This window comes from Apis laboriosa, unplaced genomic scaffold (genome assembly GCF_014066325.1).
Source record: "Apis laboriosa isolate Shangri-la unplaced genomic scaffold, ASM1406632v1 scaffold53_cov140, whole genome shotgun sequence".
NCBI classification, from domain to species: domain Eukaryota; kingdom Metazoa; phylum Arthropoda; class Insecta; order Hymenoptera; family Apidae; genus Apis; species Apis laboriosa.
The window spans coordinates 795288-818026 of NW_025223656.1; the positions used below are offsets into that span (position 1 = coordinate 795288).

The following is a 22739-nucleotide window of genomic DNA, read 5'->3' on the forward strand; positions in this document are numbered from 1 at the left end:
TATAGGAGATAGATTTTGCAGTTATAAATATTTACTGTATGTAAGAGTATAAAGAGTAGAAGAGAAAAATTGATTAAAGATAAATTTTTTATTATTTAAAGATAAATCTTTTTTTCTTATGACTTATATATAACATATCTTTCAAAAACGACGTAGATTTTATATTGGTTTGAAACAATATATTTGATTGCCAGTTATAAGAAAAAAAATAATTTTATATAATTCAAATAATGTTTCAACATTTGTTTAAGTTACAAATTATGAATTTATACTTGAAATAAATATTAAAAAAAAAATCGTATTTCATGTTACAGATTTATTTAATGTGTAAATATACATATTTAATCTTTAAATCTTTGATCTTAAAATCTTAAAATCTTTAAATCATTGTCTGAAAATTATTATTACTATAATATATATTATTGCTATAACATATATTATTTTATTATGTTAAAGCTAAAATTATCGATATTAAAACAATCTATAATTCATCGTTTTAATAGATGTTTTTTTAGATGTTTTTTAGATTAATAGATGTTTTAATAGATGATTGTTCAAATAAAATATTGTTCATTAAAGATATATTTATAAGCAATTTTTGATCAATTTTAATCAATTTTAATCAAACAAATTATTTATTTATTTATTTCAAGTTGTTCAAAATTGTGTAAATTAAATCGAATAAAATAAATGATTAAAATTGAGTAATTTGATTTATAAATTAATAATAATAAATCTTATGAATAATTTAAAAAAAAAGCTAGAAATCTTATCATTAATTTTCATTGAAAAAAAATAGATACATATAAATGTATTATAATATATTCATAGAATATTTTTAGAAGATCAATTCTAGAGATTAAAACATAAAAGTTGATACATAAAAATATTTAAGGCATATTTATTAAATTATAATTTAGATAAAGCGAGATGGAAATAATGAGATCTTTCTATCTTTGTTTATTGCTATTATATTTTATTTCCATTTTGCTTTATTTAACGCAAACTTATATTACTTATAATATAACATAGTAAATATATAATATAACAATAGTAAATTTTAATTCACATTTTTGTATATTATTTTATATGTTTGTTTTGAATTTTAGAATTTAAACTTTTCAAGATATTCTATAAATATAAATATAAAGATATTCTATAAATATAATTTTTATATATATATATTTTAATATTTAATAATGTAATAATTGATATTAATGTTGACAGAAAAATTTTCAATAATTTTCAATATATCTTAATATGAATACACGTTTCAGTAAAAACGTATGAACATAAGATAGAATAATTTAATAATATCATGAGAAAACATTAATTAACATTTAATGTTAATTATAATTAAAATATAATAATGATAATTACAATACATAATAATTTGATATATGATTAATAGTAATATAATATAATATTTTTTTCAGATTAAATAATTGGAATGAAATCATTGATAAAGCTGAAAATTTATAAAAAGGAGAAAAATTCTTTTTATCATAATCGAATTTCCCTCTTGAAATAATGTAATTTTGTTCTGAATATTTTTTTCAAAAAATTATAACTAAAAATAATGGAGATATTTAAATATTTAAATATCGCAAAGAATGCTGTAACATTATTAAAATATGTATATCTTTATTTTGAAAATTTAAATAATCGAAGAAATTTGAAAAAGTGTTTGTTATAGAACAGTTCGCTATCGTACATAGAATACGGATAAAATCAAGATATGAATTTATCGTAAAGAAAAAGGCATGTATTATTCATGAAGCTACAAAAGCTAACTGAATAAAATGCATTCGATATGAACAAGCGTAAATAAACTTTTCTATAAAAAGAATTGTAAGAAAATTTAAATTATTGCAAAGTAATAATGATTTTGCTATATTTAAATATATTATTTTGTATTTATAACATCATTGATATATTTTTAATTTTAATTTCAATTGCAATAGATTATTTAAGACACATAATTTTTAATACAAAATTAAAAATGAAATTGTATAAGAAGTTTCGTTTTCGAGTAAAAATTTCTCAAATACAAATGAAATTAATTAATTTCTTATAACATATGATGAATTATTAATAATTATTATATTAATATTAAGAATAATATTAAGAAATATTAATATTAAGAATTTATATTAATATTAAGAAACTTCTAAATATGAAAAAAACAAAAAATATACAATATATTTTTTTCGTTTATAAATTAATTTTCTATAGAATAATATATAATAATAGAATAATTTCGATCGATTTTTTAATGGTATATATTCAGTTTTGACTTTTTCAAAAATGAGGATTTAAGAATCAAATTTTATTTTATTTTATTTTTTTATATAAAGTAATAATTTATTAATAATTCATTCGTCATTTATAATAATTTATCCAAAAATTAGTTAATTTCATTGAAAAATTTTCAAATACAAAAATTTTCAAACTTGATTTGCTCAAAAACAAAGTTTAGTATAAAAAAAAAATTTATTTTATATTTTCTTTTTATTTTGAATCATAAAATCCTTCTGACTTCATTCACGAATTATAGATCATTCTACATGTATATTCGCAGTCAATGTTTAATAATGAAAGAACTAGCTAGTAATGATTAATAATGATTAATAATGAAAGAAATACTAGTAATAAGGATTATGTAGTAATGGCAGAAGAAATTGCACAAACTTGCTATATTAAAAGTAAAATTCATGTCGCTATCGTTATAACTTCGATAAATGTAATTATTCAAGAGTCGTTACATATTTTATTTTTGCATTCTGTGGATTCGAAAGAGATCAATTTCTTCTTCAATTCTTTCTACTCTTCGTCTTTTAATTTATTACTCGCGCAAATATATATTTCTAAAATAAATTATAGATGAAAGAATATCTCCTAATAAAATTTTTTTACTTGCGACATATGCAAGATGCATGCAAAGCACCTTTCTTTGACTATTATATTAAGAAATATTTTCTCATGATTTCAATAATGTTAAGTGCGATATTAATATGAATGAATCATAGAATGCTAAAAGGAGCCAGGTCAAGAAAAATTAAGCTTGAAGAGAAGTTAAAAAACAAAATCGATAAAAATTTATATAATATGATTTAATATTGTTCGGATGTAAACCATTAAAGGAAATTAATATTTTCACAAATGAACTTTCTGAACTTTTATCATTTTTATATATTTATAAGGAATCTTATACTATAAATCTATTATATAAATAAGAATTATATTATTTGGTGAAAAAGTTTATAATATTTTCGAAAAGCATTGTATATTATATTTTTGAAGAGTTTATAAATAATATTTATTGATAAATTAATAATAAAAGTATGAATAGAATAGTTTTAGTAGGATTTATACTCATCAATATCGATAGTATACATACGCATCTCTATTCACAAATAAGCAAACATTTGAATTTTGTTAAAAATTGCTAATATTTATATCATAACTTTATGAAAAAAAAATCATATAACAATCAATTAGAATTTACTTTAAAATGTGTATCAATAATTTAAAAAAAGTCTTTTTTTAAAATTTATTCTTATTATTTTTTTATTATATTTTCTGGTATATGCATCATGTAACAGAGAAGAGAAAGAGCATAATTTTGACATTTCTCCATCAAAAATTTTGCAAGTGCAAATGTTTGTACAAAAATTTTTTTTATGACTGAATTTACATATATTTGAAGATTAATGTTCTTTTTTTATGATTTTAGCCGTTTTTTTAGCCATTTCATTATTTCTTAGTTTTTAATACACAAAGTGCATTTATAAATATTATATAATATTATAAAAATTTATAATATTAAATATATGTCTGTTATATTATATATATATATCTGTTATATATTAATTATGTAACATAATTATATAATTAATATATAAATATTGTATTATATTATTATAATACAATATAAGATTTTTTCAATGTTTAATATTATATTATAAATAAGAACTTAATTTAAGGAATGTTTAAATGAATTTAAAAATTAATATACTGTAACAAAACTATAGCCTTATCTATTGTCTATTTAAAATGGATATGTTTTCAAGTATTATTATTAACAATTATTATTTACAAATAATTAATATTAATAATTTTATCTAATAACCTTAAAATGTTATTATATTTATTTTTATCAAATTTTATGTTTATAGCATTTATACCATTTTGTTTATGATTAATTATAACATCATTAATATTATTTTTTTTATTGATGATGAATTTCATTTAATATAAAATCATAAATATATATCTTTTTTGAAATATATATTTTTTTTATTCAAATTGTAAATTTTTGATTAACATATGACACAAGTTATCTTCTCACAAAATAATGACAAAAATATGTTAATAAGTGAAATGCACTTAAAAAAAATTAATTAGATAGTTTTATATATATATATATAATTAATTAGATATGAATATATGTAAAATTAATTTATATATCATTATCTATATAATTTTGATATTACATAAAAGTTATATTTGAATTTATATTATATAATTTTATCACTTATATTATTTTTTTAAATAACAAATTAATGCAAAAGTTATAATTTTGGTAAATTTGTTTCTAAACTAAGATAAAAAACAATTAAAAAAAACTAATTAATATTAAAATTTTAAATACTCTAAAATTTATATTGAAAATATTATTATTACAAAATTTTAAAAATTATAAATATTTATTATTATTAATATGTATATTATATAAGTGATATAATAATAGTAATATAATAGTAATATATACTATTATTATTTATTTATATATATTCTTATATTTACAATCAATAATAGCTATTCTACAAATATATAATTCTGTAATTTATTGGTCAATGATTTCTTCCGAGGTTATTGCACTCAGATTCCAATTGTTCTAGAAATAAACAGGCTAATTATATATTGCTCCATTACTTCTCTTTACACATCATAATATTTATATATGTCAGTATACGAAATTTACTCACATTGAACATTTCGTTTCTTTTTTAATTTGTTTTTTTAATTTTATATTATATTTTAATTAATAAAGAAATGGATGAATAATCTACCAAACGAATAATTTCATGTTTATATAATATTTGAATCATAATATCATCAATATTTATTTTTACTCATTTAAATATTTAATTTTATTCCATATCTTTTCCTTACTATTTTCTTTGTCTAATGAATTTTTTTACTTGCTTACATAATTATTGGTTGCACATATATTACATATTTATCACTTATATTTATCGAAAAAATTAGGAATTTTATATATATAAAAATATATTTAAAAAAAACTATTTATTTTTAATAATTAGAAAACATTTTAGATGAATATTATTTTGTATAATGGAGAAAATAGTTTAATCATTTATTTAAATGTTAATTTCATTTTTTTAATAGCTTCCAATATTATGCTCAAAATTATTAATGAAATCATAAATGAAAAAAAAAAAATATTAATATTTTTTTTCTTTTTTGCAATAATGTATATATTATATGTATATTTACACATTTGTAATCAGTCAATTTGTTAATAAAATAATATGTTTATTTACTTACCTCTAATAAATTAAGTTAATATGATTATAAATTACCAAAGATAAATAAGAAAGAAAAATAATTTATTTTAATCAAACTTGATTCGATATTTTTTTGTATAAAAAAATATGATTTAAAAATAATTTAATATTTTTGATAGAATATTTATTGAATTTTATCTTCTTGTCAATCGTATTATAAATAAAAAGATATAATAAAGAAAGTTGGTATATATATGTATGTTAAATGTTAACAAAATTATGTATCACATATATATATATATGTTGAATAAAATTATTAAAATTAAGTTAATAAAATTATTAAAAAAAAATTAAGTTAATAAAATTATTAAATTATTATTATCGAAATATTTTTTTCTATTATTATAATTATCATAAAATCATAATATACAAAATAATAAATAAAAAACGAATGAATATATGATAAAGAAATTTATTTCATCTCTTTGCTTATTATATGTATACAAAAATTAATATGCGTGTGGAAAAATAATTCTAATTTATCATGAATTATTTATATTTTGATTGAATATCGAAAGTAATTTGTATGATTTAAAGTCTTGAATAAATGATTCATTTTTTAAAATAATCATTTTGAGGTAATGTGATAATTATTATTTTAAATTGATGATAATATATGTACTATTCTCTGAATATTATAGATAATTTTTTCATTATACTATGAAAATTTTTCTTTGATATTATTATTAATAAAAATGAAGATTTAAATTTTTATTTTTTCCATAATTGATATTTCCATACGTGTTATCTTCGCTTCGTAGAATTGTCACATATATAAGTAGTATAAAGTGTCGAGAAAATAGATGGCCTTTATGAAAGAAACTTTGATACGTATTCAACTGTAAATAAAAAAATGAGAAAGAATAAAGAAAATGTCATATAAAAACATAAATCTAAAAATTATTTCTCTTCCTAATATGTTTGTAAAAAATTTTTTTATAAATATTCAAAATTTACAAAAATTCATGTTGAAAATGATTCTGCAATAAATAAATTCATATTGATATTTTAAAAACTGTCGAAGATATTCAAAAATTTCTATATTTCTAGTTTTTTCACATTCAATAATAATTCGATTTTTTAGTGTTTTCAATAATGTTTTCAATAAGTATTGGAATACTTATATCTACAATATTTATGTAATAATACACAATATATAATTTATTAATAATGTATATATTCAATAATATTGTTATTGTAAACTATATTCTTAAAATTTTTCTATAAATAAAAATTCAAAGGATATAATCAGGAGAATTTCACAAATCAGGCAATTGGTCTTCTTTCCAACCCATTGATTAATATAATTTTTATTAAAATAATTCTGTGCGATTCAAAGGATCTATATTTTGATCATCTATTTCCTCGATACATTTATAGAAGATATTAATATATTCATGAAATATTTTTGAAGAATGGATTTTAAAGATTAAAACAAATATAAAAGTTGGTATATAAAAATATCAATTAAGATTTATTAATGAGAGAGATTATTCTGTTTTTTTTTGTATTATTATTTCATTCTATTTTTATTTTTATTTCATCTAATACAAATTTAAAATTGTTATTTAATAAGTAAAATTCAATCTATTTTTGTATATCAATTTTTGTTTAAGATTTAAAATCAATCCTTTAAAGATTATTTCATGAATATATCAATATCCTGTATATCTCATTGACAAATTATTTTTTATGTGAATTTTTAAAATTAGTAGTAGAAATGCATTATTTGAAATGATTTGTCCGATAATTTTATCTGATATGTTCTATCGTTTATATAAATTTGTTATATTAATAAATTAAAAAGTTTTCATTGATTTTTTGAAATGAAATGATAATAAAAAATATTTTTTAAATAGACAATGATTGGAATGAATAAAAGTTTGAAAAATAAATGAAAATTTCAGTCTATTAAATTGCTAATATGAATTATAACTAATCGTCTTCTTACATCTTATTTTTATTTAAAAAATACTGAAAATGCAGATATTTCTTTGCAACTGGCATATAAATTGCAATGGTTTTTCTGCGTAATTTATTATATACGATATAATTTTAAATACATGTAACATAAGCATTTCAAAAACAATTTATAAAACAGTAAAATAACTGACTAAGTTAAACTTTTCTTTCTGAAATATTTTTAATGTAATTGTTATTTTTATTCTATTGATTCCAACGTCGTTTTTGACAGAATATTTTTTATATCTAAATAATCTCCAAAATTATTATATAATTATGTGTTAATATATGTATATATATATATATATATATATATATATAATATATATATATATATGTATGTATATATTACTTGTCTATTCTTATAAGAATTCTCTAAGAATTGTAATTCTTGAAAAAATAGTTCGCATCTTTCTTTACAAATTTATCTATTAACTTCTTACAATGTTATCACTGGTCTGGTTTAACTCTTTCGGTATTTGTATCGGAAAATATTTGGTTTAATAGTGAAAAGAATATGAAATTTTCATTTTTCATTGACAACGCGTATGTTTTTCAAAATTCAGTACATGGTACTATACAATTTCAAATAATTTTTTGTGTAAATTTATTGAGATAATTTTTTTGCACAAAATATGATATATGACCGAAAGAGTTAAGTATAATATTTCATAAAATATATTTTTTTATAAAACTATTTTGCATTGAATCAGACGTTTTTGAATTAATATTTATACAAAGTTTTGTTTTTGAAATTATAATTAAAATCCAAAATCTAAAATTATTGACTTTTTAATTTATGAAAAAAAAATTTATTATTTATTATATTAATTTATTATAGTAATGTAAACAACTTTTCAAACCTTATATATTGTATTTTATAGAATAGATGTAAATAGATAACAAATAAAAATAATATAATATAGATTATATAATATAGATAATATAATATAGATAAAAATAATATAATATAAATAAAATATGATTTATATCTTGCAGATAAAATTTTATTTGCTGATGAAGATTATTAATTATTACAGTTTTTTACTAATCTGAAATTTAAGAAAAAATTGTAGAATATATTGGATTCCTAGTAACTGATGATTCGACATGTAAAAAAAAAAAAAAAAAAAAAAAAAAATCAAAAAATAAAAATATTCATTTGAAGCTTCATTTTCGAGAAAATCGAATTTGAAAACTTATTAGATACAAAATGATGTGTTTCAATTGAATACGTGTAAATTATTAGTAAAAATATTCTAATAATTGCAAAAAAAAAAGAAAGTATAGAATAATATTTTTTTCTTAAATTTCTTCTCTTCGAAAAATCGAAATAGAAGAAATGTAATCAAATATTCATGTATCCATTTATTTCATTTTCAAATTTTCAAATTTTATTTTTTTGTAAACCAATTTCACAGTGAAAAAAATTTTATTTTTCATTTATTATATATTTCATTATTTTCGTATATAAAATTAAGTTTTACCAAATAATACAATATTATTCAGTCGAAAATTAAATATAATAATCTATATTTAAAATAAATTTGAGACAATGCTATATCACATGATATGATGCGACGTTTGTCATTGGCAAAAATCTGATCACATGCTTGTCTAATGTAGCAATGGAAACAATATGATGTCGTATTTTTTTTGCAAATTCGGCAAAATTTAATTCATGAAACATAATATAATTCCATATATCAGTACATTGTATTAAATCAATATCTATAATTTGATTTTAATTATTATTATCATTAAAAAAAATAAAATAAAAGTAATAAAATAAAATAACATTTTTGAATCATTAATTTCTCATTACGTAAATAAATTCAAAATTGTCTGATTCAATTTAAATTAATATTCGTGATTAGATATTATTTTAATTTCTTATCTAATTCATTATTTTATATAAACCAGCTTAATAACATAGTTGTACCCATTTACGTTCACTATAATAAAATAAAAATTTTAGTTTGCGAAAAGATCTATTTTGATATTATAGTTTCTAAGTATTTAATCTTGTATATAATGTAGGGAAGATTTGTTTCTCTCTTTTTTTTCATTCAAAATCTTATTTGTATCTATAACGATTTTTCTGTAGAGGTCTATCGAGAGATCTATATCACATTAGGATAATAAAATTATATAATCAAAATTATAAATTTGTTAAATTAATAATTAATTGGAACAATTTATGATGAATAATGGTTAATAAATAGTTATGACATTATATTATTATATTAAATTATAAAGTAATTTTTATATAAGTATATATATTAAAAAATATTATAACATTGTGTATATTCATAACGTATATGTATATTTGTACATATATGCATACATATGTATATTTATACATATATGTATATTTGTTGTTTTAAAAAAATTTATAAAACTTATAAAAATTATTTGTTTTTCTTATATTTTGTTCATTAATTACTATTAATTATTTCTTGAATTTATTGTAAAAAAATTCATTTTTATAAATAAATTTTATTGACATTCTTAATTAATACTTAATTTTTGTTTTGTTTAATTTCTATTTCAAAAATAATAGAAAAAGAAAAATGTTCTTTTCTAAAAAAAAAATATATAGGAAGTGATGTGATTTATAATTATTTACTATTAAAGAAATATTTTTATCTTAATTGCATTATTCATTCACAAAAAAATATAATTCTTTTTACAATTAATATATTTCTTTATCTTTTTTTACAATGATTAAAATTCAAGATGTTTTATCCAAAAAAAAATTATTTCTTTAATCTGAATTTTTGTTTTGAACTTTATACTAATTCAATTTTTCATCATAATATCTTTTATCATAATTCATCTTTTTTTCTACAATTTTAATTTAAAATATTATTTAAATTATTTTTAAACTATTGCCCGAACATTTCAATCATTTACTAGAATAATTTATCAACCAATCTGTTTTTTTATCAAATTAAAATTACATAAATTTAAAATTATCTTTCTTTACTATTTTTGTAAAATCTTAATAATATTGTTTCATTTTTATATTTATATAAATAATGCATACTTAATTTTGAAAATTAAATGTATCATTTGTTAAAAATAATAAATAAACTGAATTTATTTGCATTATTTGCAGAATAATAATAATCACAATATATATAATATAATATTTTTTTGTTTAAATCAAAGGATTATGGACATTTTTGGCTACAAGTGAACATTAAAACTATTACAGAATTGAAATCTTAAATTTGAAATTATTGTATTAAACACAATCACTTTTATAAAAAATCATGAGAATTTATAGATTGTAATTTTTTTTTTGATGATAAATAATGATAATTCTTAACTATTCAAAATGGATTTTATTAAATTTTTCTATATTTCTCAAATTATCATTTGCACGTCATACATATGTAACTCTTATTATCAGTGGTTATCTGCGAGCATCACATGTATGTACAGGATTACCATATGCTATTTCCTTTATCATTAGAAGGGGCTCAATTCTCCTCTAATACAGAAAATATATGATGTTATATTATCTTCACTATTATTGTTAAATTAGGCAGAGATATGTCACGTGACAATGCTTAGTTTTGATACAAATTGTGACATACTTCTGCAATAGTGAGGATAATATAATGCCATGTATTCTTTTTATGTAAAAATTCTTATGTAAAATTGAGCCATGTTTAGTGATAGAGGAAGTAGCGTATTGTCTTTGCAACTTCGTGACTCAACCAACTAAGTATGCTCATAAATAGTTGAGTTATCTTCTATTTATATACATAATATTTGATATTTTAGAAAATATTTTATTTTTAAAAATATATATTTTTAAATAAATTTTTAATATATAAATTAAATATATAGTAAATAATTTAATTTTACAATTCATAGTAACAAATAAAGATATTAAAAAAAAAATCATTCATCAATATAATTTTATATGACAATATAATAAACTGTAATATAATTACAATATAATTTTATATGATTTTGTCATACAAGAAAGATATTATTAGCAACATATTATTATAGAAGATCACTCATTTTTGTTTATATATGAAAGCATTTATAAAAATACCCATTGTCTTTGAACTACATGAGATGAAATTTACATTCACAGAAGATATAATTAATTTGTTATATACGTATTAAATCATTGTCAAGAATGTCATTCTTGTAATATAACTCAAAAATGTTTTTCCCTTGAAAATATATAGCAAAATTATTCTTTCATAATAAAATCCATATTATAATTTTACATTACACACAAGTAGCCTTGTATCCAAATACAGTGTCGGCCGTTTTGCTGCAACACGGTTGATCCAATTGATAAGAGGTATCTTTTTTTTCTTTGGACATGCATTTAGCGAATATATCCTGTTTTCCTCTCTGCTCATTCCTCGCTTCCTCGATCGATGCATCTTTTACGATTTTCTCAATGTTACTGCTGCTCAAACGCCGTTCCATCTGAATAGTCCTCACAGTTTCCTCGTCCTTCTCCAAAAAGTTACACATACTGACGCGTCTCTCTTTCAGCAACGACTTGCCAAGGGAAAAATTAGGCCTGGCCAGAACGTCTGTTCTGTCAAAGTGATAAGCGCTACCTATGCGATCTCTTTGCAACGGTCTGGCCAATACATCCATTCTGTCAAAATGGCAGATACTTCCTCCGCGATCTCTTTGAAGCGGTCTGGCAAGTACATCCATCCTATCGAATTGGCAGATGCTCATCCCACGATCTCGTTGCCACGATTTCGGGGAACTATCGAGCTGACAGATACTCATCCCTCTATCCCGGAACAAGGGCTTAGCTTCTGGGGCTCTGTCCAATGTTTGGCAGATGCTGGCCTTTCGCTCGCGTTGCAACAATTTCGTGGATTCACTGATCTGTTTAAAGTTTCTTTGTGTATCCGATTCAATGGAGGAATCCGGCACGGTATTGTTCTCGGAAAACACCAAGAATTGGAGATCGAACGCGCTTTTCGTGCGTCGCGGTGTACCTTGACCACCTGGGAGCAAAGATGTACTGGAGCCAATGAACACGCTGTTCTGTCTCGGCCGCGTTTGACCCGAAGCATAGTTCAATTCATGTCCCGTCGGATAATCGTTGCAGAGTATATTGCATTTCGAAAATGTGCGCCGATTCTGCGAACAAAGAAAATTGATTTATCAAATATCGATTTCGTTCCTAATTAAACTTTACCAGCATTAAACGTGATTTAATTCTCCTGGGGAATTTTTCTGTACGAAGAAAATATGTGACGCTACATTATCTCCACTGTTACTGTTAGATTAAACAGAGACACGTCACATAACACGATACGATGCTTGGATTTGATAGAAGTGTGGTCATGATGTAATTTAGCAGCGGCAATAGGGATAATATGACGTCATTCGTGCGAAATTTCGCCGGAGAAAAATTAAATCACATTTAATATTAATAGAAGGAATACAGTAGAATTGGTTTTTGATAATTCTTCATTAATAATTCATTCGATTGAAGAAAAGAATTTTAGAATGATCTATGTATTTTTGTATTCTGTATTTGATTGTATTATAAAAGATATGATTTTTTAAATCAAAATAAGATGAAAATTGGGAATAAAAAAAAATTGCGTTTTCTGCTTTCTTAGTTATTGATAATTAAAAATTGATGCTTATTTTGAACGTAAGCTAACCTTTCTACACGAACGAATATAGGGTAAAATAAAGAATATAATGATCTTCAAAAAAAAAAAAAACGATCCAATTTAGCACAGTATAGTACAGAATAGTATTTTCCTTATACATCGTAAGAAAAAATGACTGTAATTTGAAAATTTCTTTTTTAAAATCTATAAAACATTTTCGATTATTTAACACAACTGAATTTGAATTATCGATTAAACAAAGATTCAGTTTTCAAAAAAAAAAGAGAGATTAAATTATAATAATAACTTTTAAATCAATTTAAAGACTTTAAATTTTAATATTAAGATTAACACAAACAATATTTTTCTAGAAATAAATATATATTTTTTAAAAATATATATATTATTTTGAAATTAAGAGGAATTTAAATGTATGTACTTTGAAAATGATAATTAAATAAAAAATTACAAAAAATGCAAAATCTTGCTTTTTTAAAAAGATTTTTCATTCATTTATGTTTGCTGATTATAGAATTTTTCTTAAAGATTGGATATGAATTAAAAATAAGAGTTTTTAACATAGAATATAAAATAGAGAATTTTTATTTGAATAATAAGCAAATAATTATCTATTCTTTCGTAATATATAACAAAGATCAATCAAGTTCATATTAATATTTCTAAAAGTATTTTGATAAATAAATTTAATATATAATTATTTTTGATTATTTGACTTTATTTGAAATTTTTTACTATTTTTATTGCTTTTTTATGTATTCCCAAAATATTGAACTTGGAAGTGTATATACATATTTAGTATAATATAATAATATAGATAATATATATATTATAATATAATAATATATATACATATTTAAATGTCTCATTTAATTGGAATGGTCTGTATATTCGTATTTTACATTGAATTCAATTTATTTCATTTTAAAAAAACATTAACGAAACATTTTGATATGAAAAATAAAAATATTTCATTTTTAAAAAATTTGAAATAATCTATTTAAATTATTTCATATTTCATGATGAATTATATATATTTCTAATACAACATTTTATAATAATTTTATATAATTTATTATGAATAAAAATTTTATACAATTTATTATAAATAAAAATGAATAAATTAAAAACATTGAGATCAAATTTAAAAATTGTTAATTAAAATTGATTAATCAATATTAATACACTTATTTTATTAAAAACAAGTTTTCTTTTGTTGTTTTGTTATTTTAAAATTTATTATAATTCAAGTATAATATATTTTTATATATCTGTATAATACTACAAATATCTGTTATTGAAGAGGATTCTCGATGGAAAGTGAAGAAAAATTGTTGACAAATTTTTGCTGAGATGTCATTTGAACTATTCAATTAAAAAAAGGATGAATGTACGTAATTCAGTTGATATATATATAGGGGTAATATATTATTCGTATTCGCTTCGCAGAACACGAATAGAATGTATATAAACTAAAAATTTCCTTGGTTGAATCAAACCATTGGATAACATTCATGTATAACATTCTATGTATCCAAACTAGATTTCATAATTTATTTTTACAATTATTAAAATATTAATTTTTAAATTTTCATAATAATAACTAAAAATATATAATACGTATAATAAATAAATATAAAATAGTTCGATTAATTAATAATAGTAAATTAATTTCAAGTTATATAGACTATAAAAATCATATTTAATGATCATTATATAATAATATATTAAAATTGCTTTGAAAATTTTTGTATATGATGTTTTTAAATTGTTAATTTAACAATAAAAATTAAATTTTATTTTTGCTTAGAATGATATTAGAATGTAAAAAAATATTGATTATATTTATATTTTAAATTGTTTTCAAATCACATTATGTCTTTGTGCTTCGTAATGTTAATATATTAAAAATATTGGATTTTAAAAAGAAAATAATTATTTACTAATTGAAATACAATAATATTTAAAGATTTATATTAAATTAATTAATTTATTAAAAAATTTATTTCAAATATAATAAATATAATCATTAATTGAAGTAATAATTTTTCAAGACATATTAAAAATAATTATTTAAAATAGTATTCTATTTAAATATAAAAACGAATTATAATTGAAATAATATTTCAAATTAATTATATGTAACAGAAATAAGGAAATATAAATATTTGTATTTTTTATTTTAAATATTATTATTTAAGTTTATATGTTGCAGTACATTATTTTAATATTTTCAATATTTTAACTATGAATATTTTAACACATTATGTGATAAGAAAAATATATATTATTCAATTATTTAATATAATAATATAGTGTAGGGTATATATAGTATGTAGAGTATTATCTTACAATATTATACAAGTTCAAGTTGCAACTTAGGACATCATTTTATATTTAAAAATCTTGTTTCATATCTAATTAATATGTGAAATTATTTTTTTAATTATTATTTATATATATATATAAATTATTTATATTTATATATATAATAATTATATTATTGAAAAGTTTTTTTATTTTATCATATTATTGAAAAGATTATATCATATTAAATACTGTATAAATTTGTGATATATAAATTTTTTTAATAATAATTTTTAATTATATTTTTTGGAAGATATTATCTTGTTTTTTTTTATATGTAATAATTTATATTAATATTAATATATGTATATATATTGTGACATATGTATATTCTGACATAATATTTCTTATATTTCTTTAATATTTGATTATATGAATTATTTGTGTAATATCAAAATACTCATCATTAATAATAAATAAACATATATTATAATTATTTATCATATATATTATTTATTTATTATTATCATTATTAATTATTTATTAGTTTATACAATATTACTATTTATTTTTTATAAAATTTACTATATAAAACATTAAATAAAAAAATAAATATGAGAATATTGTTTTCCTTGTCTTTTATATGTTAAATTTATAATTTAATTTACAATTAAAAAATTAAATTAATGTATAAAATACCTCTAAGAATCATTATTTAGAATAAAATAAAAATAGAATAAAAAAAAAATGAAGTTTATATATGATTCCTAATATTTCTTAATTTTCTTGATGTTTATTAGTATTTAATTCTCTGTCATAAATATGAATAAAACTAATTGAAATGTTGCTTTGTTATACATAATCAATAATGTTATACATAATCAATTATCAATTACTTATAATTTCATAAATAAATCTCAATCAATATTTTTGTATATCAAAAATATTTTGTGTTTGTTTTGGCTTTTAAAATCGATTCTTCAAAGATATTCTACGAATATACTAATCTCAAATATTTTGTTAACATTAACCTCTCTTAAAAGTATAAATATTTTGTAATTTGTTTTCCGTTCATGATATCGATGGATACAAAATGTATATTTGGGATTTGGAATAGTATTGAATTTAGTTGGAAGCCAGAATGCTCGTAAGTCACAGCATGAATGGGTTGTTGAATCAATTTATTGATCGCTTTCATACAAGTTAGTTGTTGTATTGATAAACTAAATTAGTGTTTGTAATTGAACAAACAATAAAAAAATTAAATAAATATAATTAAGATTAAATAAACATAATTAATAAACAGACATAAAAGTATCAACAAAATATCAGAATTAGAAAGAATTGTTATTTTGGATTATTAATTATTATTAAAAATTACTATTATATATTAAATAAAAAATTAATTGTACTGAAAAACTATGTATAATTATGATTCAATATTTAATCCAATGGAATTAGCACTTTGAGATTAAAGATTATTCTCATTTTGAATTCTGGTGAAAAGGATAACTATAGGAAGCTTCGCTGCAAGTTATGTAGATGATATAGCAATTTCAATAAAGAGATATTTTTTTATTTTGAGAAGAATAAAAGAATGGTACGGATCTCAAGTACTTGCAATAAACCTTAGTAAGGCAGAAATAGTTTTTACGAGAAAGAGGATAAACTTATAAAGCTTTATAGCCTCTCATGTTTCGCTTGAATTGGATTAATGTTTTTTTTGAAAATAATAAACTTTTGAAAAAAATGATAGAGATTGTAATGAAGTTTTAATGCTTTTTATAACAAATATAATAATGTACGTAAATTTTTTATATTTACAATGTTATTTTATTATAATTATTATTAATGAATAAAAGTTTCGAATTTAAAATGAATTTAAAAAAATAATTTCTCGAAAATTTTATATCTGAAATAAAAATTCTTAAAAATTCTATATTATATATATGTACATGATATACATAATATTTACATATATATAATATATATTATATAATCATGTATATATAATATATATATGAAGGAAACAAATTTTTAACTTTTTATTTCATATTGTGAATAGTGACAATTTTTGATTCAAATTATTAATAACCATCATCAATGACATAGTATAAATTATAGTAGATAAAAGTAGAGTAAAACACTTCACTTTAATACATCAAAATTTTTATTAAAATGAATGATATAAATTCAAATAGAGATAATATATTAATTATGATAAAATTATAATTAATCAAATATAATAGAAATAATATAACTATTATGAGTTATGAATGATCGAAATGTGATAAATGTATCCGACCAAAATAAAATTTTTCTCATATTATGATCAATCGAAATAAATTTTTTTTATTGATAATTATTATAATATATATAATTATTATAATTATTATAATTATTTCAATATATTATTATATATTGAAATAAATTTATCTCATTGATAATGGTTATTGGCAAAGAAAAAAATATTCCATCGCTTATTTGTAATTAAAAATATTTTAATCGAAAAAATAATTTTTATTCTACGATTTTTTTCATTTTCGTTATAATATAATCTTTAGATAAAATTAAATATATGATACTATATAATTACCAAAAATAGAAATTATCTTCTTATTTGACTCTGAAAAAAATTTTTGATCAAACATAATACAACATAATCAAACAAAATTTATTAAAAATATTATAATATGATATATATTATTAAAAAAAATATGTGTGTGTGTGTGTGAGTGTATGATATAAAATAACTGAAAAAAATCTAATTAAAATTTTTTATATTATAAAAAAGAAGATGAAAATTAGAAAAAATTCGTGAATTATTGTGATTCACAAAAAAATAAATATTATTCTTTAAAATAATAATAATAATATTTTCATAATTGCTTTTATGTATTTAACTATGTGATTTTGAAATTAATTATATATATAAATTATATTGAAATTAATTAAAGTTTTAACTTAGGGATATATAAAATGAAAAAAATTAATTCTTACTAACTTTCTATATTCTGTATAATTTATTTATTATAATTTATGCTATTACTATATCTACTACTATATATAATAAAATTTAAATATTTGAAATAAAATGTTATTTATAAATTTTCCTTGAAGAATTCTAAATTCTCCTTTTATTAGAAACAAGAAATGTGCTCGTTTTTAACGTTTTTAACGTTTCAGCACGTTCAGTCTGTTTATTTTCTCGTTTATTATGTAAAATTCATTGATGAAGTATATTAGTCATGACTATTTTAAATATAAACAAAATCCGAATGAAGTTAAGTATACACATCACGCAAAATCAAAGTTTACATGTGCCATTAATATTTCTTTTTCGATATTTTATGGATTATATTTGGATTTAAATTAATTTATATATTATAATTTGATTTTAATAGGCAGTTTTATCTCATGATGCCGTCTTTTTATTTATGCTAGTCATAATATTAATTCATGGAAAGATGAAATGGAATTGTCATCTTTTATTGATTTAATATTGGCATTCAAATTCAAATATTAAAAATTCAGTTTGTAATATAAAAATATATTATTATATGCTACAATAATTTATATTCATTATGTTCGGGGGTTATGAAGGGATGTATCTTATCTATGATAAGATACATCCCTTCAATAGGATATAATATAATTGTAATTTCAAAAAAATTATTAATTATGCTAGTGGTATTCTTCGTGAAGAAATGAATAAAACCAGAATATGCTTCAGAATTAGAGTATAAATTCAATCTAATTTAAATTTATCTTCAATTTCGACCTAAAATCAAATCGTTAAAATATATATGTAAAATTAAAAATATATTTCTTTATCTGTATATATTAAGATTGTACAATAATTATATGTAGAAAGAAAAGTTGTTTCTAACAATATATTTCAGGATTATTGAAATTTATAAAATGTTATTTTTTTATATAATTATCAAATTTTCTTCTTTAATAAACATAATTATTAACATTTATATATATTTATTAATATAGTTTAAATAAAAATAATTGCTATTTCATAATTGTAATATACAGTAAAATCAAAAGATTGAAAGTATAAGTACATATTTATATATATTAAATGTATAAGTGATAATATTTTTTTTTAATGATTTTATTTATAGGATAATCAAATATAAACAAAGTAAAAACGTGTCATTTTGAGGGATTTAATAATTTCATAGTTTTAAGAAGTATACGATGTAGCAATTTCTATCAAAGAACCAGACGAGGCGCCAATGTTGCAATGGTATACTGGGGAAGAGAGAAACACATTTCTCTTAAGAACAATATACTTTATTTGATCTTTGGATCTTTTGAAATTGATTAAATGCTGTGCATATATTGTAAACCTAGTAAAATTTTAACACAATCAATTGTGATTATTTCGAAATTAGTATTATATATTATTTTAAGATATTAAGTTATTCCAAATTGTAATTTTAATAAAAAAAATAATAATATATATGATATCTATTTATAAATGTATCTATTTATAGATATATATTTTCAAATAATTAATATTAATATTGTAAAAACTATTTTTTAATAGTTGAGACAAAATTTTAATTTAAATTAGTTTTACAATGTTTTCAACAATTGATTTTTTAATCTTTTCAACAATTATATATTAATAATAATTAATATTATTGAATATAATGTTTATATTCCATTTCAACATTACTGGGAATATTTATAATATTTAACAATATTGTATATATTTATATTTTATACATTTTTGAAATTTATTTTCAAATTAATTTTAATAATAAATTTCGTACAATTTCATAAAAATGTATTTATTGGATTTTATAATTTCTATTGATTATAATTTTTATTAGATTTTATATAATACAATTGATAAAATAGAATATATTATTTATCCTAGTGATATTGCTTCTAGTGTAACATTAATAAACAGAATATTATTAAAATTTATATTAAATCAATATTATCTGTAATTACTTTGTGAAATTTGCTATATTATTTATAAATATAAAATATAGAATATTTTTTTTGTTCAGTATATTTTCATTTGTTTCATAAAATATAATTAGAATAAAAAGTAACTTTATTATAATGTCTTTTCAATTCTAATTATGATAAAAAAAAGAAAAAATACTTTTTTAATATTTTTTAATTTTAAATTTTAAATTTAATTCCATCATAATAATCATTATATTAGAAATAAAATGTCGTGTTATTCAGAAACTTGTTTTTTCAATTAAGAATTTTTTTTAATATTAATTTTTGTGTTTTTAATGTGTTAAAGTGACATTCCATTAAAAAATGAATTATTTTATATATAATTTATTTTTTACATAAATACAAATTTTTATTAATATCAAAATTTAAATTACATTATTTTAAGATAATATATTTAGAATACTCTATATCATACATATTTTTAGATTATACGCTAATTAAATAAAATTTTGAAATTATATTAAATGTAACTTTAGAAAAAAAAGACGTATAAAAGTATGATCGAAAACTCGATCATAAATATCAAACATAAAAATACGAGAAAAGCCGAAGAAAGAAAATACAATTGTATGTATTTCCATTGGATGTGTTTCATCGGTGTAAATCGTGGTATATGGGTTTCTAGATTCCTACAACCGCCAATTCCAGAAGCAACACACGATACACGATTCTTCTAGGGCTATATTAGAAAAGCCTGGTACGAAACTGTGATTGGAGATTGCAGGAGTCACGAGAACTGACCTCCTATATAATTTCTCGGCTGGTTACCGATTGGTTGTCGTCTTTTGCGGTATGAGATACGAACGAGACGATTTCCGTTTCCTCTGTGTCTCCGCATAACATTTATTGCTCTCTTTTTATATCTATTGGGAGCAAAGAACAAAATAATATCTTGGAAACAGATCCTGGATCGTTTTAAAATAAAATATAATTACATATATTTTTGAAGTAAATTTTGTAATAAATATATTTGTTAGATTTTTTATAATATAAGTATAAATTTATAATATATGTAATTTTTTTACTTGTATATTTTAAAATGTTAATTTTAATTTTTGCTTTTGATTCTAGTGAAAAAAAAGTAAATCTATGAAATATTTAAAAATTTAAAATTAATTGCAAGTTAAATAATAAAATTTATCATTTGAAATTTTATAAAAATGTTCTGTATGAAATATTATAAAAATAAAAATTTACATTGTACAGTGTACAGTCACGTATATAATTCAATTTCCATAGATCTAATTGTAGTAATATTGTTTAATTGTTCATGTATGTGTATATATAGTATAATATTATAATACATAAATCATAAATAAATCTTTTAGCATAATCATTTTTTGAAGTAACATATAAGATGATTCTCGTAACATATTATTTCAAATAACATCGTGAATTATTCACTAGTATAATATTCATTTATTACATTAACTTTTATTATGATATAAAGACAATGTTTTTTTTATAAAGTCAGAAATTCCTACTATTAATAATTTTAACTGCTATAATAATTTTCTTTAATTATTTATTTCAAATTTCTTTATTTATAATTATTTCTACTATTTTTTGTTACAATGAAAATGAATCATAAAATGTAATCATAAATTATTTTATTTAATCCTAGAATAAAATTTTTTTTTTAAAAGAATTTTTTGAAAAAAATCGATAATGTGGTTTTATGTTAGAAAGTAATTATGATATAATTATGATTTTTTATGATTATAAGCAAATAAATAATATATCGGATTTAATTAAAATTAATATTTAACTTTGGTGTGGAATATCCCCTAAGCATATTCATGTGTCATAATAATTCATCATTGACGTGAGATAAAATCTAATATATAGTATAGTTATATATAAAATTTTATCAGCTATATGTTTTTCAAAACTTGCATCAGTTTATATATTTATGAAACTCTATATTTTATTTACTTTTATTATATTTTTTTATTTTGTTTATTTTGTTTATTTTTTTGTGAAATAATTGGTAGCAATTATAATATGATTCGCAATATTTCGCAATATGCACAATCTTTTACTTCTTTGAACAAAATTATTTTTATTTATGACATATCCTAAAAAATAATAATTTAAATAGAGATATAGAGATATAAAGATCATATGAAAATCAATTTTAATTTTTTAAATGATATTATATAATTTTTATTGCATAATTAATGCAAATTATTATTTCTTATAAAAAAATACTAATTGTAAATAAGCTATGTAAAAA

The 22739-nt window shown here is 18.8% G+C and overlaps 1 protein-coding gene across 1 annotated transcript in view; it reads right to left on the minus strand.

The window, feature by feature from the left end:
• Positions 1 to 6367: 6367 nt before the first annotated feature.
• The window catches only part of LOC122717596, a 33803-nt gene continuing 17431 nt past the window's right edge, over positions 6368 to 22739 (minus strand). The window contains exons 4-5 of the mRNA XM_043941819.1: positions 11822 to 12698; positions 6368 to 6433 (exon numbers count right to left, since the gene is read on the minus strand). Of these exons, the coding sequence (XP_043797754.1) occupies positions 6405 to 6433; positions 11822 to 12698 (906 nt within the window). The 3' untranslated portion in view covers positions 6368 to 6404. The remainder of the gene's footprint in view (positions 6434 to 11821; positions 12699 to 22739) is intronic.